Genomic DNA, 26256 nt, shown 5'->3' with positions numbered 1-26256 from the left:
GCAACAGATGTTAAACTTCCTCTTCTGGATGTATATATTGATATTGCACAACAAGTACAGTGAGAGTTACAGTGAGAGAGTGGATCAATGTCAAGGTTGTAAAGCTAGGAAAATACAGAGTGTGCTCCAAAAGTAATGCCTCCTATTTATTTCCACAGAAACTACAACAGATGCGAAGAGCACAGTAAGACTACTTGATCTGCAATGACACTGCAAATGCACTTGGAAGCCATTTTAACAAGCATGACACAAAGAATATGGTCAGGCAGATGTTTTGCTCTGCGGTAGGAAGTTCAATTCCACTTTATTCTCTCCAACGTATTTAAAACAATACCAGATTTTAGTTAAAATTTGTCATCGTTTAACTGAGGAGCGTGCAGTGAAGTCTTAAAAACATTAGCAAAGAAAAATAAGTATCTACATTCCTTAGATTTCTACAGGCAACATTAAATTAAAAGAAAGAAGGTTTCTGAATAAGAAGGAATGACAGTTGCCCAAATAACAAAGTAGAATATCCTGAGTTCAACACAGCTTGAGAAACCTCCACTTGAAGAAGCAGGTTAACTTTTAAAGAAGTATAAGCTGTAAAACAAGTGGAAGGACGAAAGTATTTGCTGATGAAGAGAAGTGATTTTGATACAGTTTTACTCAGATGTGCGAAACAGTTTTATAAGCATTTTCATTTGTACGTGCACAAGCAGCTCTGTTGTTTTTGCAGCTAACTGCAAGAGGCCTGAAGATACAGCACAGCGCGGCATGACTTCTATGAGCATTTTTCATCTCAGCATGCAGAAGCAGCGCAGTTACAGCAGTTGCTCCTAATTCTACTTTACATGGATGAATGACTGTTGTAGGAACACGGGGATGCTAAGTATCAACTAACAAAAGTGCTGCAGATTATCTCAGAGAAGCAGACATAGGCTCATGGGGTTGAAGTAAAACGCGTGGTTCAACACAAAGAAGCACACAAAATGCCCGAGGCATCCACATGTCCTGCACAAGATGGCAGAACCAAGAAGCAACACCTCCTCCTGCCAGGCCTCCCTTCTTGCATTCTCTGAAGGAGGATGAGAACGCTCAGACAAAAGAGGAAAATCATTTATTAGTGATCTGAATCAAGGAAAGAGTCCAACAGCAACAGTTAGGCCGTGGCACCGTTGGTTATCTGGCAGAAAATGAAGCAGAAATTCGTAGCATTTCAAGGTTTACAACAAAAGACTTCTGAGTAACTCAGATCAATGATCCAACAAATGGGATCCCGACGTTAAATAAATTATAGTGCAGTCTGCTTTCAAGCACCCAAACCTGATAAACGGAGCATGCTCAGAAATTGCAGGAGCATGTAATTCTTTGGGAAGCAAAGCAAATAAACAAAGAAAAACACTCATTTGGAAGGCTACATTCACGCTGCATTTCTGAAATATATATGTATATATATATTGCCTTACTTCTCAGTCCAAACACTTCCACAAGCACGCACCGTAAGGCCCCATTTGTATTTAGTCAAATTTAGTCAATGGATCAAAACAGTGAAACATAAGCATCCGAAATAACACCCCCAAAGTTCAGGAGACGACGTACCTGCCACGTGCCCGCCGTCCAACACCGACCATGTGCCAGCGCCGCCACTAGAGGGAGCCGCGGAGCAGGCCTCGCGCTGCTGGCGGAGATGGCGTCCCGCGCTGCCATTGACCCGCCTTCACGTCAGTCAGCCGCAGCCCCGCGGGGTGGGCTGGGCCGGGCGGAGCAGAGCGGAGCCGGGGGAGGCGTAACTGAGCGGTGCCGAGCGGGGTGGATGGCAGCCTGCGGGCGGGGGTCGGCGCCTGGGTGAGCGAGGGTTGTGTGAGGGCAGAGGCTCGCGGCGTCACGCGCAGCGCCTCGGGACCCTCCCCCGACAGAAGGAAGAAGCAGTGAAGGCGGCGACAAGGTAAGGGCGCGGAGTCGGACCCAACAGCCGTCGGTTCGGGCTTCTCCGCGCCGTGCCCGCATCGCCGGCGGTGCGCAGCGGGGCGGTGGGCGCTTCGTGCCCGGCTGTGCCGCCCGGTGCGGCCCTGAGGCGGACGAGGACAAGCCCGGGCACGTCCCGGACGTGTCCTGTGCGGGCGGCGCGTGCGCGGCCCCGTTGGGCCCGGGGCGGCTCGGAGCGCTGCGGTGCAGCCGTGTGAGCGCGTGAGGAGCCCGGCTCGGCAGCAACCGGTGCGGTGACTGAAAAGGCGGCCGGTCACTTCGCGGCGTCTCCTCGTGCTGCTGGTTGCGTTGGAACTTGTTTCCTCTTGCAGATGATTGAGACGCTTGTGAGCAGCGATGCCCGCGCGCTGCTGTACCAGCTCACGGCTCTGCTGGAGCAGGAGATGCGGTGCCAGCCGAAAGGCTCGGGCCTGAGGCTGATCGAGTCTGCCCATGATAACGGCCTCCGAATGACCGCGAGGCTGCGAGACTTCGAAGTGAAGGATCTGCTCAGCTTAACGCAGTTCTTCGGCTTCCACACGGAGACCTTCTCGCTGGCTGTCAACTTCTTAGATAGATTCTTGTCCAAAATGAAGGTATGGCTGTTTAAAGTATAACCTCGTTAGCTGCTCCTCGCTGCGACCTTGCTCCTGTTTGTTTAGAAGGTCTTGCTTTGTTTTTAGATGGCTAAAGGTTAAGCTCCTTCCCCAGATCCTAATTGCACTATAGCTTAAAAAATGGCTTTCACTGGTTGGATTTCAGCAGCGCTAAGAAAGATGCTTCCTCTGAAGAAGGGAAGGAAGGGGGCATATGTTCCAACTTGAGGGTGCCCGTAGGCTTGGAAATGCAGGTTGCGTTATTGCTTTTGATCGAGACAGGCTGTCTGGCCTGTTGCACATACCCAAGAACACGCTGAATTACCTCAGTTTACTGCTGTTTAAACCCACTAGTGTGTCTTAGGTATAACAAAAGCTGGGGTACTGTTCAGAATTTATTACTCATGTAAAATGAGTGTCCAGCTAGCACTCTGTTCTTCTGCATGTATTTGGCATGCTGACCTGGGTTATTTGTCTTAACAAGACAGGATTACTGCTATCCCACTTAGTCCAAGACAAATGCTTGACTTACTTGTATGTTATTACGTTCCTAAAAAATGAGAAGGCTGGGTGGAGTATAAGACTGCTGAATCTAAGACCTGCCCTCTGTGGTTCCCTTTTATACATACATATATATACACACTGGATTCTTGGGATAAGCCAATATGTACAACACTTTAGGTCCTACACAACCTCATTAAGAAACTAGTTCTACCAAATCTTTTCCCTAAAATAACATAATTTGGTACTTGCATATTGAAATGGTTTATTAAAGGCGTCCCGCTCTAAAAGTAACAAAAAACTTTGACTTTTCTTTAGGTACAGCCTAAACACTTGGGCTGTGTTGGATTGAGCTGCTTCTACCTGGCTGTGAAGGCGACAGAAGAAGAGAGAAATGTTCCCTTAGCCACCGACTTAATTCGAATAAGCCAGTATAGGTTCACTGTTTCTGATATGATGAGAATGGAGAAAATTGTATTGGAGAAGCTTTCTTGGAAAGTCAAAGCAACAACAGCCTTCCAGTTTCTACAGCTTTATCACTCACTCATTCATGAGAATTTAAGCTGTGAAAGGTAAGATATCTCAAGCTTATTTTGTTACAGCTGCAGGTGATCAGGAAGCCTATGTTGGAAAACAGGGAGTGTTAGTCAAGTAATTGGCCTTTGGGTATTCAAAAAAAACCCAACAAAACAGGATAAAACCTTCCTCCTTAATATTAATGTGAATACTGATGTATAATGTTATCTTAAATAGTTTTTTGCTTTTTTTTAATTAAGTCATTAAATGAGTATTGTTCTCTAAGTCCCAAAACAAATTGCTCAGTAGTAATAGTGTAAGAATTTTATGTCTGTAAAGCCTCACTGCAAAGGTTTCAAAATAGGGTTTCAGAAAAACATTCCTTTTAATAGTTAACATTGAAGCTCCTTTTTGCTAAATCTATTTTGATAATGCTGTTCTCCCCAGTGTAATGCAAGATTTATTTTGGGCATGAAGACTGCCAAAATTTAACACCTGCTTGACTGGAATACTTCTCCTGGTACAAATGAGCCCCTTGTTTAGATTAAGGACATTCTCACAGCTTTGCTGTTTCCATGGAATCACAGAGTATCCCAAGTCAGAAGAGACCCCCAAGGACCATCAAGTCCTTGCCCCACACAGACCACCCAAATTTCAGACTGTATTTCTGAGAGCATTGTCCAAATGCTCCTTGAACTCCAGCAGCATGGGGCAGTGAGCACTGCCTTGGGAAGCCCATTCCGTGGCCACCACCCTCTTGTTAGGAACCTTCTCCTAAGACCCAAGCTGACCCTTCCCTGACAGCTGCATGCCATTCCTTCAAGTCCTGCCCCTGTCACCAAAGAGAAGAGTGGTCTTAATAAAGGTTGTGTTCTTGTGCAACAGTGACTCATCTGTTTTTATTACAGGAAGAGATACCTTAATTTTGAGAGACTTGAGACCCAGCTTAAGGCATGTCACTGCAGAATCATGTTTTCTAAAGCTAAGGTAAATTTCTTGTAAGCTGGTCAGTGAGACTAGAGAAACTTTAAAAGTTGCAGATCAAAAATGTCATCTTTCTCTCTCCAGCCTTCTGTCTTAGCACTGTCTATTATGGCACTAGAGATAGAAGAACAAAAACTACTGGAGTTGACAGAGGCATTAGAATTTCTGCAGTTGCATTCCAAGGTATGGATAAAGCTTTTCAGGGTGTAGGAATAAAAATGCATGTGGGAGCTTTCTCGCTGGGGGAAGGGGAGTTCTATTGATGTGCTGGTTTCTATTTTCCTCTTTTTATCTTCCATCTGGCTTGAGATGTTTGGCTTTCTATCTTAAGTAGCTAAAAATGCAAATGTAATTTAAGGATGTAACGAGTTAGTAACATATGGGATTCTGTCTCGCTACTTAGATAAACAACAGAGATTTGACCTTCTGGAAGGAGTTGGTGTTGAAGTGCCTTACAGAATATTCCTCGAGCAAGTGTTCCAAACCAAATGTCCAGAAATTGAAATGGATCGTGTCTGGACGTACAGCACGGCAGCTTAAACATAGCTATTATAGAATAACACACCTGCCTACAATTCCAGAAACCAGCTCATAATAGGTAATAACCTGTAAAAGCAGCTTCTCACAATGTAGAAATAATTAGCTGTAACTATCTCAAAGTTTCTTATTCCGTATAGGTAACCTGTTGGAGATGTTAACGTAAATGTAGTAGGCCTGTCACAGAGGCTGGTCTGTTCTCGTGTTCATGCTTGAGCCTGTGGTGTACCTAAAGAAGTGGCTACTTAATATGTGAACATTGGAAAAGGAACTGATGCTCTGATGTACTCTGGGAGCAGAAAAGTATTCTACAGACATTGGGACCTCATTCAAACTTATATACGGAGTAAAACTGGTAAAAAAAAAAAAAAGCAGGGGAAATATTTAGCTTGCTCCTATCACAGGAAGAATCTAACAGGAAACAGCTGCCTTTTAGAATCTGTTGCAGTAGTTCAGTGAAGCCACTTAAAGACAGCTTCATACACTGAGTTGAATAGCTGTCCGTTTAGTAAAGTCTGAAACTCATTTGATCACACACATTGCAGTTGATTAACTGAGCAATCATGCACTAATGCCTTATCTAGACTTCAATTCCAAAGGCTACGTATCTTCTTTAAAAGCTCTTTTTGTGTTGAAGTCTGTCTTGTGCTTTATTCTTGTAGAAATCCCTTTGTTAGTTGATTGTTCTTTATGGTTGTTTTGTTTGTGTTACAGGAGTACAATAAAAGGAGAGAAGCAGCCTGAAAACTGTTCACAGACAGATGAAGATTCGAGAAACAACTTAATAGTGAAGAACTTGACTTCTGCAAGAATACGTAGCAGTTCAGACTAGAATTCCTTGCAGCGAATGTTCTTTTCCATGATGACTATGATACCTAATGTTAGTTTTTGGTCTTACTAGACAATTTACTATTTAAACAGTAAAATGTCACAATACAAATGCAAATAATTTAATACCTTATCATTTATAGAGCAGCTTGTGTAATCTAACTTTGTTTTACAGTAAGTGCAGATGCAGAATTATATATTAAATGGAAAATTTTTGGTTCACTTTCCAAAGACGACATGCCACTAGGTAAACACCATATGCAGTAGCACGGTGCTTCAGTGTCTCAAGCATACTAAAGACCATCTTACTCAGTACTGATAGGAAGAACAAATGCTAGTCAGTCTGCCTGACATGCTGTTTGGACAGGAGCATGCATCTGTGTTCCTATAGGGTAGGGTGCTGGCCTTTTACCATGAACCCAAACTGGAAAATAAGGCTTTGCGATTCCTATTGTGTAGTCATTAACAGTGTATCAGTATTATGTAAGAAGTGTGGTTTGCTGAGATTATGGATGAGGGTGAGTGCGTGGAAACTTCATAATACCTAGTGATGGCTGGGGAGAAAGCACCGCAGCACCTGCTCCTAATTGGGTACCATTTTGCCAGGGTTCCACTGTACAAGGAGTAAATGCTGACACTGAACAAGGACAAGCAGTCAGAACTGTTCGAACTCCATTCTGCTCCTATTTACAGGCTACTCAAGATGAGGAAGATCATAGTCTGTTTAGTAAGGTTATTGTTAAATTGCTGTTTTTGCCTTAAAATTAAGTCAGTCCTTGAGGTGTATCATGCTGCTGGTACTAATGTGAAAGTGAACAAGAAGAATATGTTATTGTACGTAAGATGAAGGAGGATTTGGGGAACGTTGCTTATGACTCCTTGAATTCTGTTAAAAGTCGGTTGTTGTATGAATGGAGTCAGTGGGGAAGGAAGGAATTGGCATGTTTGGAATACTGTGGACTTACCAGGCTAGCCTACCAAATCCATCTCCTTTATGGTAATAATGGATGGGGAGATTGTTCTTCAGTTTTCTCAAACTAGTGAAACTTCTCACGGAAAACTATGTACCAAAGCTCTGTACTGGACAAATCAAGCTTGCTCGTAGACTCATGGGAACGGTTGCGCTGCATAATATTGAATTGGGTTTTCCATCCACCAGTGTGATACATGCACTGTGCTGGCTTCTGAAAGGAACACAGGTGATGTAGACAAATGGACAGTCAGCTTATTGGGAGAGAGCAAAACGCAGCGTGCAGTTGTGCTGGTATTGTCACATCTCAAGATATGTACCTTTCAATTAAACATTGGAATGCAAATAACTGAGTAACTTCTATTTTTTTTCCAGTGTATTAACAAGATGTTTTAATAGGAAGCCCATAAAACTGCTTATAGCTGAATGCTACCTGGCCAACTTCTCTGCAAGAGATAGGAGACTAAGGATGTATTTTAAGAGGTTGAAGCTGCAATGGGAAAGGCTAGAAAAGCAAAAAGGAAAAAAACAAAACAAAATTTGATCAAATTATTTGAGCTTGGCTGGGTTTGTTTTGGCATCTCAAATGATTTGGTGCACCCGGACTGCCTAAAGACTACACTGTGTTAATTTGACTTCAAATACCTTCCCCTCTGTATCTAATAGTACGTACCATCTATTTCTATGTGTTGTAGTAATTACACAGATGGGACTTTTAAGATAATGAGGAACCCACATTGCCAATTCCAAGGTTTCAGTGTTTGGACTGAGCTGAGCATTACACTGTGACCAGATAAAAGTTTAGCCATCTACTGTGCCTAACGCATCCATTAAAGGCAGTTTATCCTTTGAACTATCTGACCTTATCTTGCATTGAAAGTATGAAAAAATGCCTGTAGGATGGCCTCTGCCCATTTATATAACAAACAGCAACGTGGATAACTGCTCAGTAATATTTTCCATGAAGTAGGTCACTGTATAAACTATCCCACATCCGACTGCATGCATATGTCACATCTTTTATGGTTTATTTAAGAAACAAGGGATGGAATCCCAGCAAGAAGGAATACAAACCACCACCGGGTGAAATATTAACTGTAAACTGAGTAGACTCCAATCCGGAAAATAAATCACGGCAGACAATAGAAGCAGCAAACCAAATAGTTTAAACTTGTGCTCCTAAAATAATTGCAAGCTCTAATGGCTCAATGCATACTTTATGAAGCACAAAACAGCACTTCATGAAGAAAAAAATATGAGAAAACTTAGCTTGGAAAGAATATACAGTAAAACTACCTGTGCGCGCAGTAAGCATCAGATGCTACTCTGAACTTGTGTAAGCATAAGGAATAAAAAACATTCCTGTGTAAACAAATGTAACTGCTGTAAAGTGAAACACTCTTGCACTGAATAGTATTTCAGCGCTTTGAAGCAGCATTAATAGTTACTTATTATCTCTGTCCTCAGTTCTACCTTTTGCAGCAGCCTCATTCATTCTTTAGCTATATTATCTACCTTCTAAACCAGGGCTGTGGTAAAGATACCTCAGATAACAAACTGTACTTTGGTTTGCACAGTAAGGCAAATCTTCTAAAACCCAAGCATGGTGTTTGGACCTACTATATATCTGTGTAAGAATTACATGGGTAGAAGAATACTTGGTTATTTTACGAGTACTAAGTGCTTGCTTGCAGGTACAAGAAAGCTCTCTTCCAGCTATCATTTCATTTTTGCCATATGCCAACTAAAATGATGATGCTATTTTAAAAATAAGGTTCAACAATATGATGGGCAGCTGCTGGCAATTGATCACCAGTGAGCTGCCTGCCTAGGACCTAACTGTAGGCAGTATTTTCAGGGTTCAGAATACAACAGGATTCAGCAATCACGTTTTCTTAGTCAATTTGACGCAGCATTTGTCCTGCATAATACAGCTGGAGGGCTCCTCCCTTTGTCTTTAAGAACAAGTAGAAAATATGAAATTGGGTAATGCCAAGTATTATGTCATTCAATAGCTACGTTTAAGATGTGACTATTAAACTACCTACCAAAATTTACAGCTGCATCTTCTTAGATTTGTTAAAAAAAAGACCCAAATGCTGTGTATCAGTAAGGAATAGATGGAAGATATCATTTTCTATGTAGGTCCCTACTCCTTTCAGAAGTTGCTATATCCTCTTACTTTCAAAATTCCATATATTACTATATTGCATTAACACAATTATTTATATCCAGACTTGTATCTGACTTCTCATTTTTCCTGTATCACTTAACTGGTAGCAAGCATTTCTCACTAGTATTATATTTGGCAGTACAGGGGGTTGTAGAACCTCATTTCAGGCAAAATCCAGCAGTTTTCTTTATTTAACCCACTGTCTTAAAATAACATTTACAAATTCTTACCTGGCTGCTAAAACAGAATTGTAATTAGCCTTCCTGCTACTCTTCCATGTTGCATGTTAAATAAAAACATTAAGTATCTTGCTTATAGGGTCTATTTTCAACAGCAAACAAGATATTCTTGCATAGACAAGTGGCATATTTATAACTCACTAGCTCACCATGGTGTGAGAAAAAGACAAGTTTTGCTTCCATTTGTTATTTCCTTTTGTGTGCTTAATCCCTTTAACATTAGAAAGTTATTAGAAAGTTAATGTTAGAAGGTAGCTACTAACACTTCCTCTTTGCTCTTCACTGAAGTGATTACTTGCCAACAATCTGCTGGATAGATCACTGAAGTCTTCACCAGTTACATATTCCAGTCCTCCAGTGTAATTTGTGATTGCTCCCAAGGAACACAGTTGCAAACAGTTCATTTTTCAAGGCTAGAGAAGTCTGGTCCTCCTTTGCTGTAATTTCCTGAAATTTCTGCCCCACTGAAGTCAAATCCAGGGTTCTGATGGAGGAAGAAGTTCAGCATACAGATTATTCTTAACAGAACTGATATAAAGAAAAAGTAACATTTCTTTTAACATTCTACCATTCTAACAAGGACATAAAGGCACCAATTTCGTTAACTGGATTCCTAACACTGAAATTCTTTTGCCATGAGAATGCGTTAACAAACATTTAATTGCCACAGTTGAGTTGCCCACTGCTGATATTCCTTTGTAATGCCATTCTCCATCAGGCAAGCACTTCGAACTCCCAGTGAAGAAATATCAAGAAAACTAAGAAAATTCTCTGGCTTTTCACATTTTAGACAAAAAAAAAAGTAGCCTCCATACTAGATAAAAACATTGATATAAACTGTCATCTTGGTTGTAGCGCTGATTCATCTATTAAGTTTCTAAAACTCTGTAGAGATGAATAGGAATAGCTGAGTACTGGAGCTGTGTCTGAATAACTTAAGCAAGTTTAGTTAAAGGGCAGAGCAATTTTTTGAGTTAACTAGTTTCAGTCACCTGATGTTATACACAAACTATTCAACACAGAAAGATGTTACAAGTTTATTATACACAGAGCAACGACATAGTTCTAGATAATAACAGAAATATAGGTAGCCTATCTTTAGTGAAAATTTGTTACAGTTATGGATCAAAACCTTAAAATACCAACACAGCCCCCTGCAGCTCAATTTTTCACCAATTCTTCACACAGGCTACAAACAGGAGAGCCTCCTGAAAGTATGCTGATGTATCATGTGTGTACGCATCTCCATCTTGAACTACCATCTGTTTCCATAGCACTACACAGCAGAACAATTTTACTCTGCTTTCATGACCATAACCCATGTCTGCAAACACAAAACACAAGCAGTAAAGGGGGGGCCTTTGACTTGCCTCTCTTTGGAATCGCTCCAGCGTAAGTTTCCTTTGCATCTGGTCTTGTACCCAAGGATCAGCAGCATATTCGTTTTCTAACAGAGATGTCCAGCAATTTCCAGCATCTCGATTAGTCTTCATCAGAACAATTCGTATCAGCTTTCGGTCTTCTATCGAATGAAGAAAAAAGGAAACAACCATTAGTGCCCTACGTGCAAACCTTTTTGTTGCTGTGCTGAATTCACCATCAACATGCCAAAGGACAGGAATTTTTTTGAGGTAGTTTAAGTTCTCAGTGTCAAAGGGGATGATTAATAAATAAAAATATAAATAGGAAACAAAGATTGCCTGTACAGCCACACCTCACTTTCTAACCTACAAAACGTAGCAGTGGTTTTGTGGAACCATTCTGGTCCACCTCTATTCCAAATAAAACCTTTTGTAGAGGGCCGTGATGGAGAAAAGATTTAGGGTCAAATATAGGATAAGATATAGTTCAGGTAAGGGAATAACCAAGTATTTGAAGCCAAGCTCTACAGAAGATTACTACTTGCAAAAGCCACCATTACCATTAAGTGATATGGAGTTACTATCAGTCATTTCTCTCTTAGAATAACGTGGAAATCCATCAGAAAATAACAGGGATGGGTACAGTCCTTACACTTTCCAATATTTATCAAATAATCAGAGCAGCTTTTTGCTCCTTTAGTACCTTAGCCTGATTTTCTAATTGCTTTTTGATGCTTTTGGATTGTAGGTTTTGTCACCTATCCCAGAAATACAATGCAAAAATAAGAAGGGAAAAAATAAGGGAAATAAAAGCTGCAGAGGCACAGAGCTGCACCGCTCTGACTTTGGTGCCTATGTGCAAGAAAACTTCCAGCAAGCCATTTCCTGAGAAGTGAACGTTCATTCCCAGGAAGCATATTTCCCCCTAAGCCACAGGATACTGCCTTCCAGATCCAACATTTCTGCACTGCCATTAACCTCAGACTTTTGCACTGCCTTAGTTTCTTAGCAGGGCAATATGATCGTCCCTTTATACAGAACTGAAACAGAATAAGAAACAAGGATGACAAAGAATGGGAAGGGGTGATGCTAATAAACCCTTCTGCAGCGTATTGTGTCTTTACCGCCCTCCCAGATGTCACCTCAGATCAAGGTTATTACCTAAGGTCCACGTTCCTTCATCAGCTATCGTAGAGTCAAACAGTTTACCCTGCAAAGACATTCACTGCATTACAGAACAGGAAAAGCAGCTCAGCCATAAGCTCACACGGAATCGTACCGCCCTACGCACCGCTCACCTCATTCTGCTCCACCGCAAAGGGAAAGGGCCCTCATGGCCCGCCCGTATAGGCCTCCTCACTTCTCCCACCGCCCCTCCCGGCCCCGCCGTCCCCCGCCGCTACCTGCAGCACCTCCCGGCCGCACACGGACAGCGCCACGCTCCGGCTCTGCAGGTTACAGCACACATCCTTCGCCCGCGTGCCCGGCGGCACCTGCACCTCGATGAACACCTCCTCCAGGGTTTGGTACCAGCGGCCCCACGGCGTCCCGCAGGGCACCACCCCGCTGCGCTCCTCGAACGGAGCCGACATGCGACACACGGGACGCGGAACACCCGCTCCGCCCCGACCGGAAGGGAAGCGTCGCGCGTGCGCACAGCCACCACCACCGTTCTCTTCCCGCCCCCTTATCCGGCAACGAGCATGCTCCAGAAAAGACGCGCTGATTGGCTGAGACAGCCCAGAGCTAAAGGAGCCGATTGGCCGCCCGCAGTGCGTGGCGGCGGACGTTGGTGCCTTTGAATGCGGGGAGCGGCTGCCGCCCCGGGAGCAGCTATGGCGGCCTGCAGGGCTCCGCTGCGGCGCCTCAGCGATGGGCCGGGTACTGCGGGGCTGGGACGCGGATCGGGGGGACGCGGGTGTGCGGAGTTGTGCTTACGGCCGTCACATCGCTCCGTGCTGTGGGCGGCGGTGGGGGATCTTTGTGGCCGAGCAGGTGTCGGAGCTCCTTTGCGTTGGGTTGAAACAGCGGGCAGGGCCGGGTCCCGCTGCGCTGCGGGTGAAGCTTCTGGCCGTTGGTCTGTTTTCAGCTGCGTTGCTGCTGCAGTGAAGCAGCGCTTCCCTCTGCTGGGTGTTCTCTCTGGTATTTATATATATGCTGTATATATAGAGAGAATGGAAGGAGCGCTGCTTCTTGCTCTGTTTTCCTTTTTGTTTTTATTGTCTCGCATTTAAAGCGCGTGTAGCTGTTACATCTTGCGAACTTCAGCTCAGAGAAATCGAAACCTTCTGCTTTTCCTTCCGCTTTTCTCCCATTCTGTGTATCTCGTTTATAGCACCTGACGTGCTGCGACGCTCCTGTGACACCAAGTCTTCAGCTGCCCTGCGGAGTTCTTCATGCTCTGAGGCGCATCAGCATGTGAGGAAACAGAAGAGTGAGTAGCCCTGCAAGTCGTGCTGCGGTGCTTTTAAAAACTACGTTTGTGGGTGTTTGTGCTGCTTCTGCTTTGTTCTTTTGTTTTAAGCCTTGTTGGTGTGTTTCTGTAGCTCATTGCTTACCTTCCCACTGTAGAAACAGGGCTATTCCAGTCTGTTTTTCGTGAAGTATTTCATACGTGCCCCCTACCGAGCAGCACGGTCTGTTCTGTAAGATGCACAATACAAGAACTTTAATAGATTTCACTCCAGCAACATTTTCATGGCTTTTTTAAGATATAAGGAGTCTTATCGTTGAAACCTGATAGTGTGAACCTGGATGGAGGGTATAAGCTTGGCAGGAGCTCATTTCTCAAAACGGGCTGCTGTCTGGTAGTCAGTTTCTGGTCTTTGTTGTGTGCCCAACTGACTAATACTGACTGCTTGATTGCAGTAAGAAAGCAGTTAGCTTTAGGTTGTGAGCTGGGTAGTCTAATAATTGGAGAGCTTTCTGTCCTTTGTGTAGGAAATTAATTATTTCCATCTATTTTGGTGAAGTTTTACTAACTGTATGCATGCACGCCTTTTTTCTTCGTCATTCTGTTCTGTATCCTCCTGCAGATGAGACAGGTCTGAACGATGAGAAGAATACAACTGCCTCTGGAACTGGAAGGAGACTTGCATCTCTTGGATCACTGGTAAGATTTTCCTGTGGCATTTGCAGCACTGTTAATTTTAGGTAAATCTCTCTGTGTTTAGTTAAATCATGTAGTTTTTATACAGTTGCTGTTAACTTACCTTTGTAAAATGTAGAGCATGTTATTATGTCTGGATTCCTTAGTAATAGAGGAGGGAAAAATAACTGGATTCTTGTGATGACATGATGATTACCTGAGCCTCAAGAGTGGCATGTTGGTTTTGCAGACTGGCTACATAATATTTTCATTAATTTGTAGTGGGTTTTTTGTTTTGTTTTGGTGTTGCGTTTATTGTAGCCTCACACTTGCTCATCACAGAACTACAGCACAGCTACTTCTTTTAAGATCTTGTTTCTGCTGCTTTCATATGATGGCTAGACCAGAGCACGCACCTAGTTGGTGAAAGAAATGAAGAGGGGATTATACTGTATTTTCAGGTTCTCAGTACATTCCGTAAGGCTGTAGATTTGAGAACTGATAGATTAATGAGTTGAATAATAACTTTGACTTAGTACTTCAGTTTATTAGTACTTGTGATATAGGAAGAAGTTTTGTGAGTCCAGCTGTGTTTAAGAGGTTAATGTATTGTTATGTAGCTGAAGAGATGTGCATGTCTCACACTTCTTCAGTCTCCTTCCTGTCACAATGGCTAGGAACTCTCCATTCAAGAAAGAAAAACAGTAAAGCTGGTCCTCATCTGTCCAATGTGTAGGAGAGATTTCTTTTCTTTTGTTACTGTCTTTCATTGTGTTATCTATACTTACTAGTTTAGCAACAGTTAAACATATGCAACTAGAAATCAGTTAAAGTATTTCTAATAAGTTTGTTTTCAACAGCCGGTTAGTGGGAGTCTGAAGCCTAGAAAAGATCTTATCCTTATGAGAGAGAAAAAGAAGCAGAAGACACTGGAGAAGGAGGTATGAATACATTATCAGAGAACTGCATTCACTTAATGTTGGCCACTTTCCAGAGCTAAAAAGAGAAGCTGGCAGAATTAGCCTCTTTTACGTAACATAGTGCACAAATGTTCCATGCAGAGTGGAGATTATCAGGCGTTATGGTTTGTAGAAAACATTGGGCTTGTTAATGGAATGGAATTGTATTAATTCCTGCTAATCCTGAGCAGCTGTGAAGCTAAACCTTTTTTTTTTTTAATAGAAAATAAAGCAATCTACTCATATATTTTCTATCTCTAAAAAGGGTTTGTTATTTAACAACTAAAAGTCTTGCTGTTTTTCCTCTCAAAAACTGCTATAATTTTGAAGTTTAAGAGGCAGCTAGCTTTTCCTTTCAGTGCACGTCTATGTACTCATATCTACTCCATTTGTCTCAGTTATCATGTTGTCTTTGTATCTTCTAGCCAAGGATGTGTTTTCTTGCAAGTCAGAGATAAGACTACTCTAACTCAAATTACAGGTTGCTGGTCCAGTAGCACACAGTAAGGCAACTGAGAGCAGAACTGCAGCTGTATGGCATATTTTAAAAAGAAAAGATAAGAATAAGCACAACTTGGTATAATATCCTGTCTGTGAGTGACAAATTGAAGATAAATGTTCTGAATGTAAGTCAGTACAATTCAGGTATTCAGCCGTTTCAGGAAAACAGCAGTCATAACGTAAGGATTTTAAGAATAATAATATCATAAAATAGGAGAGACTACTTGTTATGTTTTAGATTCGTGCATTAGTGAGAGAACGTGGAGAGCAGGATAAAAAACTTCAGGCCCTGGATGAAGACTTTGTTAAGATGGAAGCTAAGCTGAGTGCTGCAGTTCAGGAGAAAACATCTCTTCTGGCAAATGTTGCCTGCCTGAAAAAACAGCTTCTGGAATTAACACGAACCAATGAACTACTAAAATCTAAGGTATGAAGACAAACAGATGCTTTTTTGCTTTGACTTGGCTGTTACTAAATTCCCTGGACAAGAATAAACTTCCCCATTGATGTGTTTTCTGCACTCCTTCATTGCTTCATGTTTGGAGTGTGTTTTCTTTGGGACATTGTGTGTTAAGGTAAGGACAGAGTTGGGCTTCCTAACGTGAGTTACTGGGACACATAGAGATCAGTGTTGTGGGTGGGAGGAAAATACTGTTTTAAAACACTGAGCGCTTCATATGAAGGTGGTTATGCTTACTGTCTTATTAATCTCTAATAAGCTATCTGAAGATAGTGTGCAGAAGAAAATGAGCAGTCTATGCATGGAGTTAATGAAGCTCAGAACCAAGAGGGATGCTAAGGAGAAGGTAAGCTGCTTTGTACTGCACAGGATTGATCTGCTCTGGAATGGCTTGCAGCAGTTCTGCCTTATTTTTCTTCTGTCCTCAACTCGAAATCTGTTTTCCATTCAGTGGAATTAGGAAAGATAATAATGAATGTTCCTTATTTTCCTTTTGATGCACGAAGTTCCTCTGAATAAGAAACTCTAGAAATATTTGTTACGGTATCACTCTGGGCAGACAAGGGATGTAGTCAAAAAGCAGTGGCTTCAAATTGGCCATTGAATGGGAGCTGCCAAGTCATGGTTTGAACTGCTGATTGAGTACCTGGGGAGAGGACTGGGTCAGCCCTGGGAGCACGGGTGAAGGCAATACAGCTGTGTAACTAGAAGGGCTGCAGCCTGGCTGCACCTCTCTTAGACCTCACTGAAGGGCTGATTGCTGCTGGGGAAGGATCTCTTTCTGGAGATCCCTCCTTGGTGAAGCTTTCCCCTGTGAACCTGGAAGCTTCTGATGTGAGTGAGCAGTCTTCTTCCCTTCATTTATAGCACCTTTCAGTCATGCTGGTCTTTCTGTCATCATAGCTCTGCTGTAATACCTTTCTTCTAATATTGATCTGTCCAATTTCTACAGCTGTGTGTGGGTTTTCTGGGTAGTGTATGCCTGTAGTTGCAACAAAAAGCTGTTATATCTGCAGATGGATAATTTGAATAAAGGAGTCACATTTAGCATAGCAGCTAATATTGTAATTAATTCCTGGTTGAGTTAATTAAAAATTAATATGATTCAAAGAAAATTAACTGCTGTGATACTAAATCCAGTTTTGATGGTAACGCTGGCCTTTTTTCCAGACTGCGCTTGCGAAGCAGGAGAACATGGAAATGAAGCTGCAGGAAGTACAAAGGAATCTGGAGCATTCAAAAGGAAAAGTAGCACAGTTAAAAGAAAAACTGTAAGTAGTAAGAAAAGGAATGGATGTAGTAACGTAAATATCTGCTGTGCTCAGCTGTTTGTAGCTTGGAGAATAATTAAGGCCATCTTTCTACTGAGAGGAAACAGAAATTAACAGTGGCCTGAGACAAAAATTATCGTTAGATGTTCGGATGTTTGCTGTGGGAAAATTTTCCCTATACAAAAAGGCCTTTTCTCCCTTTTAATATCCAATAGCTTGAATGAGTAGATATTTTATATTTAGCTTTGTGTATTTTAACTGTAATCTAATATTGCAGGTAATGCAATTTACAAAAGGCAATGATAATTTGTCTAGCTAATGCAGCCTGTTTAACATATTCAGTTGTGCTAAAATGTGGTACAGTATCTTTAGTGCAAATGGGAAGTGTCAGCCACTCTTAATAATGGGAAGAATATGTTAGTATTAAGTAGTGATCCAGTGACTGATTACTAGCTGCTTACCTGTAAACAAATAACCTACAAGTAACTCTGATGTACTTAAATATTACTATTTATAGTGCAAATGTCTTGTTGTTTTTTTTTGTTGTTTTTTTTAGATCTGCTACAGAGAGAGAGAAAGTGGAAGATAAGTCTGACACTGAAAGACTCCTGGATTATATCACAGAGCTCAGGTAAAAACTGTTCTGGAATTGGACTGAGTATGTTGAAAGGCAGTGAAACTAAGCTTTGTTTTTCTTGGTGAAGCAGAATTTTGGGAACAATTTTACTTAACAGTAATAAGAGCGTGGGAGGGAAAAAAGTGGTTATCCTTCCAGACAAATGGGAAGGAATTAAGATGTACTCACACTTAGAAAGTTATTTGTATACAAAACTCAGCTTTTGTTTTTTTCTTCCTCTGAGCTACTGGAATTTTCTGTATTTTATTTATTTTATAGCTGTGATGTTTTATATTTGTTTCTGGCACGTCAGAAGAATACTGATTTGGCTGTGAATACTACCAGCTTAGTGCTATGTAACAGGTGGAAGCACTAACCAGCTCCTCAGTGATGTGTACCTACCTCAGAAAATTATGAAAGCACAAAAGCATTCCAATTTAGTTCCCTTGGGTCTGACCCTTCCTTCTCCTCCAGTGTCCCATTTCTGCCAATATACTCAGTAAGAGGTTCTTCATGGACTTGCCTAAAGTTTCTGCTTATTGTGAAGTCTGGTTTATTTGTGTGTGCTTTTCTGTCACTCATCTTTCTTTAAAAAAGCAGAAGTAGAGATGAACTGTAAATGAAGTATTGTGAGTAATTTTGTTTCTAATTTAACTTAAAATTAAACACAATAATAAAATACCAAATTTGATATTAAATTAAGTAACTTGTGTTAATGCTGCAAAAAATGTCTAAGTAAGGAAAGGAAGCTTTCCTGCTAAAAATGAACAGTATTCAGTATTCCAAGCATCTCTCATTTGTGCCACAGTGAAATGAGGTTATGGTAACCAATAAATGTTGTTCTGTAGTGGTGTTGCAGAAGCTGTAGAGAAATACAAGCTAGATGTTGCTCAGATGGAGGTAATGTTGATCAAGAAAGACCAGGACATCAAGATCCTGAGGGATGCGCTCAGAGCAAAAGAAGAAGAATCAAACACGCTGATCAGAGCACTTAATGAAAGGTGTGAGTTGCTTGAACAAGAGAAAGGTAATTGCTACTTGTTGAATGCTGTTCATGTAGCTGGGATCACATATGCATCCTATAACAAATGTTTGTCTAAAATGGTAGTGTGGATTCCAAGTCATAGCTTCAGCTGAAAACAGACCAGCCTGTTTGTATCTGTACGGAAACAACTGAGTCTATGTTTATATTTCCATAGAGATGTACTAAAGTAAATAGTATAAAAATACAAACTGTCTCAATGCTACTCTTCAATCAAAAAGTTGAATGCTTGTTCCTTTTGATTAAGAATCAGTACTGTACAGCTTTATTTCGCTCTTAGTTTATACCCAAGTTCACAGAGGTACTGAGAGTATGTCCAGGAATCCTTCTTCACTTCTGCTCCCTTAACTCCACTCTACTCCTCATAACTCTGAGGGAACCATTTAGTAGATTTTCCCTAGCTGCGCTACTTTATTTGATAAAAGCAAATTGATTGAGATGAAGTTTGCTACCATTCAAGCCTAAGTGGGATTCTTTCAGTTGGTTTTGATGAATTTCAAGAGGGGTAATATGAGGTGGGATTTTTCCATGCTTAACTTTACTTAGTTATGCCATTCTAGTTTTAGAGTAGATGTTGTGCTTCTTTGAAGACAGAGAAGGCGTTACCTGTTGCATTCTCACTAACTATGCAGAGAGAGAGTCATCTGAGAGCAGAGGAAAAATCTCGAGTATGAATGCTGAAATAGAAGAGCTGAAGAAAAAAGTATTTGTAGAAGAGCAAGAACACCAAAAACTGCTTCAGAAACAAGAGGAGTTAATCTCTCAACTGCAGCAAGAGAGGGTAAATATAGATTCTAATGTAGTCTGAAATACTCTCATCCAAAGGAGTGAGACTAAATTGTTCTGCTTTGTGGTTACATATGAAGTTGCTTTATGCCTAATGGAATAATCTACAGAAATGTAGAAGTGGGTGCTGGTTAGCAGAAACTGTTCAGATCTAGTGTACAACAGTTCTAGTTTGCCCATTTTCCCATACTTCTGTGCTTTAAAGTTTCAACATTACCAAGCAGCTTTAATTCTTAGGTAACTACTGGTAGTTTTAAGCTCTGTGATATTCTGCAGGACTTGTCTGCATCTATGCACCAGAAGTTACTAAGTCTTCAAGATGAGGTAATGAGTGAGAGATGTCTCATGGAGGAGGAGCTCAGGAGTGCAGTGAAGGAGCTGGACAAACTCCATGCCAAAGAGAAGAAAGCTGAGAAGCTGGTGAAGCTGTTGGAAGAAGAAACCAAATCTAAATCCCTTGAACTTGCACAAATGGACATGAAGTTAAAAGGGTTTGTGAAACAAACTGAGTTTAAAGCTACAGAATGAGAAAAGTTGAATCAGTAATGTATACGAAGCTTTTGGGCATCATTGAGGTTTTAAAGAGACCTGAATACATATAAACTTTTCTTGCTGCTTTAGATGAATTACAGCAGGTAGAACCAATCTGAGTGATTTAATTACCTTAATTTAAAACTGTTTAACATGCTTAAAGTGCCAGTACTTCAGTAATGTGAAGCTACTGTTAAATGATAGCTCCATCTATGTTGTATTAGACATTTATGGCCTAGAAAGGGCAATTGCTAGGAAAGATTTTTCAAGTAAAAAGTTATTCGTGTTGATGTATTGAAAGCTTACTAGCAGACATTAAATCTATTCCATGAGTATCCTGGAAGTTAGAGAGTGGAGGAGTGTTTAGTTAAAGCTGCTAAATCTGAAGATTGTGCTTGAATTCATGAGTTGTGACCGAGGATACTGATATGTCAGGAGTAATATACTGCTGCTCCTGTAGGCTTTCTGTAACTGCTAACAGCATTTGGCAGTGTGTTCAGACGTGCTTTTGTCCAGCATGCAATGTTGAATGCTTGTTTCAGGAAGACTGCTGAGTTGGAGCAAATCAAGGAAATGCACAGCAATACAGTTCTGCAAATCCAAGAAGAGCTGAACAACACACTGCGTAAACTGGGAGAGAATGTTGCTGAATTTGAAAGGTATTTCAGTTCCACTAAAGACTTGGGTGGTCTTTATTTTTTTCATTAGCATTACAGTGATCTATGCTGCCTTTATACTTCACTTTGTATATTGAGAGCTAGTATTTGAGCAGGTTTTTTTGTGGTGGAGTATTTGGTACTAAGCAATTTATTTTGAGTACTAGTCAATTGTAATGACATGCTCAGGAATCAGGACGTTGTGGATGTTTATAGGGAAGTGTAATCAAGCACTTGAGTGCTCTGCATTCTCAGTGATAGCTTTAACTGGTGAAGAGTATCTGCGCTCTGAAATAGCTTGCAGAAAGCCTTCCGGATTCAGTGTAAGTTTTCAGACTAAACAAGATTCTTTTTTTCCTACAGCTCTTGCAAACCTTTCTTCTCAAAATATTCAGGTAATATATTGGTAAGAATGTGATGCATCATCACAAGTGTTGATGAATCCTTCAGATTTAGTCAGTCTTTCAGCGTTTTCTACCAAAGCATAAGTGAGCCGGCCACAGTATTTGCTGCTTAAGGCTTTATGGATTTATACTTAATCTGTATGTTGTCTAAAGTAGCAATACTTCTCTTGCTCTGTCATACCAGCTACAAGACAACAATAGCTGAAGATATACACAGTCTTACAATGGAGAACACTTCTCTGCAGGAACAAGTTGCTGACCTGAAAAAAATACAAGAAGATAATCTACAGCTGCTTCAGGAAGCAGAACACACTAAAAACAGGACAAAGGAAGAATGTGCAAGGTACTGGGCTGACAAACTTTTCCTTTAGCTAAAGAATACTAGCAGAGACTTGCCTGCCTTCTGCGCTAGAAATTAACATTGTCTTATCAAATAAAGTGAGTACTCGGCATAGTTTGTTTTTGTTTTTTTTTTTCCTTTTCCCAATTCAGAAGTTTGAAAATACTGATAGACAAAATGAGTTAAGAGTCAATTAATTAGAAGAGCAGTTGATTCAGTTAATTGCTAGGTAACTTTCCTTAACGTGGAAAATAGGTACAAGTTTAACTGATTTTGTTGGAATATTATTGCTCTTAGAAATATCACTTACAGTGTTGAATAAATAAGCTCTGTGGAGCAGACAGATCTTGAATTTGGATGTGACTGTGCCACTGCTTTCTGAATGTCTGTCAAATTCTGCTTACAAGCAGATGCTGTTTAACAAATTAACACACTGCAGTGAAGGAAAGGAAAGCCTTTGTTTAGTGTGCAGCTCTAAGTAGCTAAACCACAGTTGTCCTAGGCCAGTTGTTGTGGATGTGCTTCTCTCACCAGCTAATTGCAGCTTAGCAGTTCAATGATGTCCTTCCAGCTCACTGTAGCAGGCCATAAGTCTCCCATTGTGGGCAACTGATGACTGGAGGATATGAGACAGTTGGGTCTCAAAAGGTACCAGTATACAAATGGAAATTAGTATTGGGTAACTGTGGTAGTTGCCTGCACACAATGAATCATGCCATATGTGCTAGCATGCCTTCTCCTCTTTTCATAACACAGCTCCTAGCTAGCATCCGAAGCTGAGGCTGGATTTAAGTAAACAGCTATGCTCTAGTCTTTCCAGACATTCAGTGAATCAACCATTAACTGCATTAAAACTCTTTTCTGGACAAACTGATTTGGGCAGTTTCTGACCTCCATAACTATATCATTTTCCTGATGTTCATTGTTTCTGTAATGCTTCTGCTGTCTTGTTTACTCATAGCGAAGATATTACGGTAATCCTGAATACGCTCATAGCTTGCTCCGACGTATTTCAAAACACTTCTTCTGTTGAAGGTGTTGTCTTTTCTTATTAACCCAGCTGCTCGCTATTTCTTCCAGTTTCTGTTGGAGTTGTGGTTTTCTGGCTTGTTGTCTGAAGAGTTATTTTCTATTTGACTTGGTTATGGTAGATGGTTAGGAAAGGATTCTTAGTATCTATCTGGATGGTGCAACAAACAGCTGAGGTAAGAGATGGAAAGCAGTGTATTAGAGAACTCAAAGTCCTTGGAAGTCTTCTATGCTACTGGAATCAACCTGTGCATTAAAAGTCTAACTAGCCAGGAATCTTTCATTAAGAGTTACTAATATTTAACAGTCATAAATAAGAAACATAATGTTGCCATGCCTTCAAAAGATAGCTTTCTCATAGAAGTTACATTGTAGATCTTGAACTTGAGTGTTTTCTGTACTCTATTTCTATCTTGCAGTACTGATAATACAGATCTTTAGCTGTTTCTGGAATAACTGAAATTCTAAATGTGGTTAATTTTATTTTCCCAGTTAGAGTAACTTAATAAATAAAATAAAGCTAAGCATGAATAGTTAGGGTTCATTAAGGATGGCTTATGTTTTCCTCAGGATGATTTTAGAAGCCCAGACAAAGTTTGCACTGAAAGAAGCAGAAGCAGAGAGAACAAAAGAGTCTTGTCTCATACAAGTGACAAAACTACAGGAAGAACTGGAAGAGCTAACAGAAGATCTGAAACAAAAGTCTGAAGTGGAAAAATCAAGGTGACTTCTCTGAAGCTAAACTTGGGTAATGCAGCACACCACAGTGCAAAAACATGCTGAGAGCTAATAGTAAAAATGATGAAACTCTACTTCTTGCATCTTAGGGAAACTATACATGAAGATGTGATCTCTAGCTTAAAAGAAGAGATAAAGACCTGGCGTAATCTATATGAAGAACTGCATAACAAAACTAAGCCTTTTCAGGTGTGTAAGGCAGTAAATTTTCCTTGACATCTTGTTAATATTTGTGTGGTTGAGTCAAGTTCTGGTCTCTAGAAGTAAATATGCTACTAGTTCTTCATTCGAAGGCATCCTGCAGTGATTTCCTAAGTTATATAGTAATATCTCTTGAGACAGTTGTTTCCCTTCCCATACCAATGTTTGTACTTACAGATCTCAGTCTGGGAGGAAGGGTGCAGTGGGGGAAATAAAAACACTCAAATTTTGTTTTTTGTTAAATGTACTATATATTTCAGCAACAACTAGATGCATTTGAAGCAGAGAAAAATGCTCTCTTGAATGAGCAAGGTGCAGCTCAAGAAGAACTGAATAAACTAAGTGAAGCATATGCAAAGCTACTTGGCCACCAAAACCAGAAACAAAAAATCAAGCATGTTATGAAGTTGAAGGAGGATAATACCCACCTGCAGCAGGTTTGTCAAATAAGAAGTTAAAAATGGAGAACTGAACTGCTTGTTTGATTGCTTTTTTTCTGCTACATCTTCCAAAGACTTGCAGGCTAATTCTGCTAACTCTGTTTTTCATAGTTGTTAATTTCCCTGCATGAGCTAGGTTAGAATAAGCCATCAGTCTCTGGAGCAGCAAGGGATTCTGTATTGGAAACACTATATGTAGAAGTATCTTTCTTACTATACTTAATCTAACTTCTGAGTCTTGTTTTATTCAGGACATATCAAAACTGCGTTCACTTCTTGCGAAAGAGAAACAAACAAACAGAGATCTGCAGGAGCAGCTATATAAAATTCAGGGCATTAGGCGTTTTGATCCTTCTAAAGCATTCCAGCATAATAGCAAGGAAAATATTCCTCCAAAAACTCCTTTTAAAGAAGGTAAGCATGGATATTTGTGTAACTCGGTCCTTGTGTATCTTAAACATATCCAAAAAAGACACGGTAGTCGTGTTTAGTGTACCTCACTGGGAAATGAAGGAGGTGGCATCTCTTGTATTTCACAGCAGATACTGTAGGCTACAGCTGTGTAGTGTCATTCCAGTGGACTTTTTGCCACTGCACTTCCTAGCCTGTGTTGTTTTAACCCAAGATATATTTTAAGTCAGACAGCAGAGCTTGTTTGATGCAGAGAAGTGGATTGCAGAGGGTGAAGTGGTTGATGTGGTATTGCAAGATGTGAACCTAATTATCCTACTGTCTGTCACCCGCTAACATTCCTTGTGCAGCTTGCCTTTTGTAGCAAGCACTACCTCCTAGAAGAGCAGCAGGTGTAAAAGGTATTCGGCCAGATGCCTGAGCCCTTCTTTTTTAGCTGCTACCTTGCAGGACCATATACTGCTGTTAGGTGTATGGGTAAAAGCAAAAGGCCTGTAGGTGAAAAATAGCAAGAGCAAAGGAGTGCAAAAAGGGAAGCAGACTAGGAGAGAGAAGAGGCAAATAAATTTCAACTAGACACTGGAACATACTCTGAAGTGAAGGTCTGAAATTGTGCAATCTGGTGCTTCCCTCTGCCCCACCAGACAAATACCTGCTCAGTGTGGAGGGAGCAGTTGTGCAAAACACAAACTCAGTGATGTTTTTCATTTGCAGGTAATAGAAACTAAGTTTAGTCTTCTCACTCTTGAGAAACTTCTCACCGATACACTCACGTACTGCAGAAGATTTCAACAGACTTCTCAAGGTGAACTTGTGTGCCGTCTGTATTAGATGCGATCAAGTAATCATAGTAACAAGCAATCCATTTTCAGAAAAACTACTTGGTCATACTCTTATTTGCAGACAGCAAAATTGGTATATTCCATTGGTATTATCATTGTAACTGCCATTGTTTGACTTGCTTTGTTTTCTGAAGCTACTTAGCTGGTTTTCAGCAGGTCAGCTTGCATTCAGAAAAGGTGGATAATTGTTAGGGGAAAAAGGATGACAAACGCAAGATGCCTTTGTGAATATGTTGTTTTGTAACTATCTAATTTCTGCAATTTATGTTAAATTGATTTTTGCTGGTAATGGTTGCTTTTATGCCAATGGCAGAAATTATGTCTATAAAACCTTTTTCCTTACTGGCTTTATGTATTATAGATCAATTGCCAACTAAACAATGTAGTTTTGACATGGATATTTTTAATGAGATCCATATTTAAGACAAGCTGACTTCATTCCTGGGGATGGATAATGCAACTCTCTTCTTCAGAAAGGGATTTCCAGGTCAAACTCAAAACAACTGCCTTGTCCACCTAAATGTTTGTATCATCATGTGGCCAAGATAAGTGTCTTAAGGGAAGTTTGTTCTACAGATGTGCTCACAAGACTTAAATTGTTGTGGTCATTTTAGCTGTCTATCTGAACTCCTGTTATATGAAAGAGAATACCAGCAGAACTTGGTTTGAATGAGAGGATGCCCACTACACGCTGATTGTACAGAGCTGAGTTTTTTGGCAAGGTGGAAGCAATCTGTTGAAATGCATCAAAAATCAAGGATATTTTAGAATAAATATTTTTAATGATGCTTTGTCTTTGTCCTTTGTGAAGAGATGAAAACCAAAATCAAATGATATTGTAAATGGCCTAGTGTTTGAAACTTAAATCTTCCCAACAGAACTCATTGTCAGTCTTGCCCAAAGCACAATGCAGCCCTCCAGCCTTACAGAAGAAACTACTCAGTTGAACTCACTGTATGAGACTTGCAAATCCCTTATTCTCAACTCCTGTGGATTTCTATTAGTACAGAAGTAATGGGACTGAAGTGAAATGTGGAACTGCTTTTGCTAATACTATGCATTACTGTCTTGTACATAGGCACTGCAGTGTACACAGCTTCAGAGTTACTTCAATGAGGAGCTTTGTGAGAGAATTTCAGAGTATCAGGGTTATTAGTCAGTGTGGAGAGCAATATAAAGTTAGCTGCTTTTGTTTGTTTTTTCCACTTGGAAAGAAAACTGAATGGAGTAAAAGAAACCGATGGAGGAACTGGCTTATTCTTACTTGATGGTCTTTGTCAAAATCACTG

General features: G+C 40.6%; 3 protein-coding genes across 3 annotated transcripts; 2 read left to right on the top strand and 1 right to left on the bottom strand.

Moving 5' to 3' along the window:
• Nucleotides 1-1735: 1735 nt before the first annotated feature.
• Nucleotides 1736-7886, top strand: CCNG1 (cyclin G1). Its single transcript, XM_072348611.1, has 7 exons — nucleotides 1736-1927; nucleotides 2280-2543; nucleotides 3363-3616; nucleotides 4469-4547; nucleotides 4629-4727; nucleotides 4948-5142; nucleotides 5796-7886. The coding sequence occupies exons 2-6, from the start codon at nucleotides 2280-2282 to the stop codon at nucleotides 5137-5139; spliced, it is 888 nt and encodes a 295-aa protein (XP_072204712.1). The 5' UTR covers nucleotides 1736-1927; the 3' UTR covers nucleotides 5140-5142; nucleotides 5796-7886.
• A 1327-nt stretch (nucleotides 7887-9213) lies between these two features.
• NUDCD2 (NudC domain containing 2) lies at nucleotides 9214-12336 on the bottom strand. Its single transcript, XM_072348612.1, has 4 exons — nucleotides 12056-12336; nucleotides 11814-11862; nucleotides 10662-10813; nucleotides 9214-9775 (listed from the first exon to the last, which is right to left on the bottom strand). The coding sequence occupies exons 1-4, from the start codon at nucleotides 12242-12244 to the stop codon at nucleotides 9692-9694; spliced, it is 474 nt and encodes a 157-aa protein (XP_072204713.1). The 5' UTR covers nucleotides 12245-12336; the 3' UTR covers nucleotides 9214-9691.
• Nucleotides 12337-12364: 28 nt separating this feature from the next.
• Nucleotides 12365-25755, top strand: HMMR (hyaluronan mediated motility receptor). The gene is made up of 18 exons (XM_072348610.1): nucleotides 12365-12533; nucleotides 12988-13086; nucleotides 13688-13764; nucleotides 14601-14681; nucleotides 15439-15627; nucleotides 15920-16006; nucleotides 16831-16931; nucleotides 17488-17562; nucleotides 18396-18574; nucleotides 19222-19370; nucleotides 19652-19866; nucleotides 20449-20565; nucleotides 21151-21309; nucleotides 22906-23058; nucleotides 23163-23262; nucleotides 23535-23711; nucleotides 23966-24128; nucleotides 24840-25755. The coding sequence occupies exons 1-18, from the start codon at nucleotides 12455-12457 to the stop codon at nucleotides 24851-24853; spliced, it is 2214 nt and encodes a 737-aa protein (XP_072204711.1). The 5' UTR covers nucleotides 12365-12454; the 3' UTR covers nucleotides 24854-25755.
• The last annotated feature ends 501 nt before the right edge of the window (nucleotides 25756-26256 follow it).

The sequence above is a fragment of the Excalfactoria chinensis genome, chromosome 13, assembly GCF_039878825.1.
Source record: "Excalfactoria chinensis isolate bCotChi1 chromosome 13, bCotChi1.hap2, whole genome shotgun sequence".
Lineage (NCBI taxonomy): Eukaryota > Metazoa > Chordata > Aves > Galliformes > Phasianidae > Excalfactoria > Excalfactoria chinensis.
This window is presented reverse-complemented; position numbering and strand designations above follow the sequence as displayed.

Bases quoted from the DNA above. Each gene is read 5' to 3' on its own strand.
- CCNG1 (XM_072348611.1), top strand. From the start codon at position 2,280: ATGATTGAGACGCTTGTGAGCAGCGATGCCCGCGCGCTGCTGTACCAG. The intron at 2,544-3,362 runs GTATGGCTGTTT...ACTTTTCTTTAG, and splicing joins GATTCTTGTCCAAAATGAAG to GTACAGCCTAAACACTTGGG. The intron at 4,548-4,628 runs GTAAATTTCTTG...TTCTCTCTCCAG, and splicing joins TCATGTTTTCTAAAGCTAAG to CCTTCTGTCTTAGCACTGTC.
- NUDCD2 (XM_072348612.1), bottom strand. From the start codon at position 12,244: ATGTCGGCTCCGTTCGAGGAGCGCAGCGGGGTGGTGCCCTGCGGGACG. The intron at 10,814-11,813 runs GTAATAACCTTG...TTCATTCGATAG, and splicing joins TGAAGGAACGTGGACCTTAG to AAGACCGAAAGCTGATACGA. The intron at 9,776-10,661 runs GCAAGTCAAAGG...TTCCTCCATCAG, and splicing joins TGGAGCGATTCCAAAGAGAG to AACCCTGGATTTGACTTCAG.
- HMMR (XM_072348610.1), top strand. From the start codon at position 12,455: ATGCGGGGAGCGGCTGCCGCCCCGGGAGCAGCTATGGCGGCCTGCAGG. The intron at 20,566-21,150 runs GTATTTCAGTTC...CTGTCATACCAG, and splicing joins AATGTTGCTGAATTTGAAAG to CTACAAGACAACAATAGCTG. The intron at 23,263-23,534 runs GTGTGTAAGGCA...TATATATTTCAG, and splicing joins ACAAAACTAAGCCTTTTCAG to CAACAACTAGATGCATTTGA.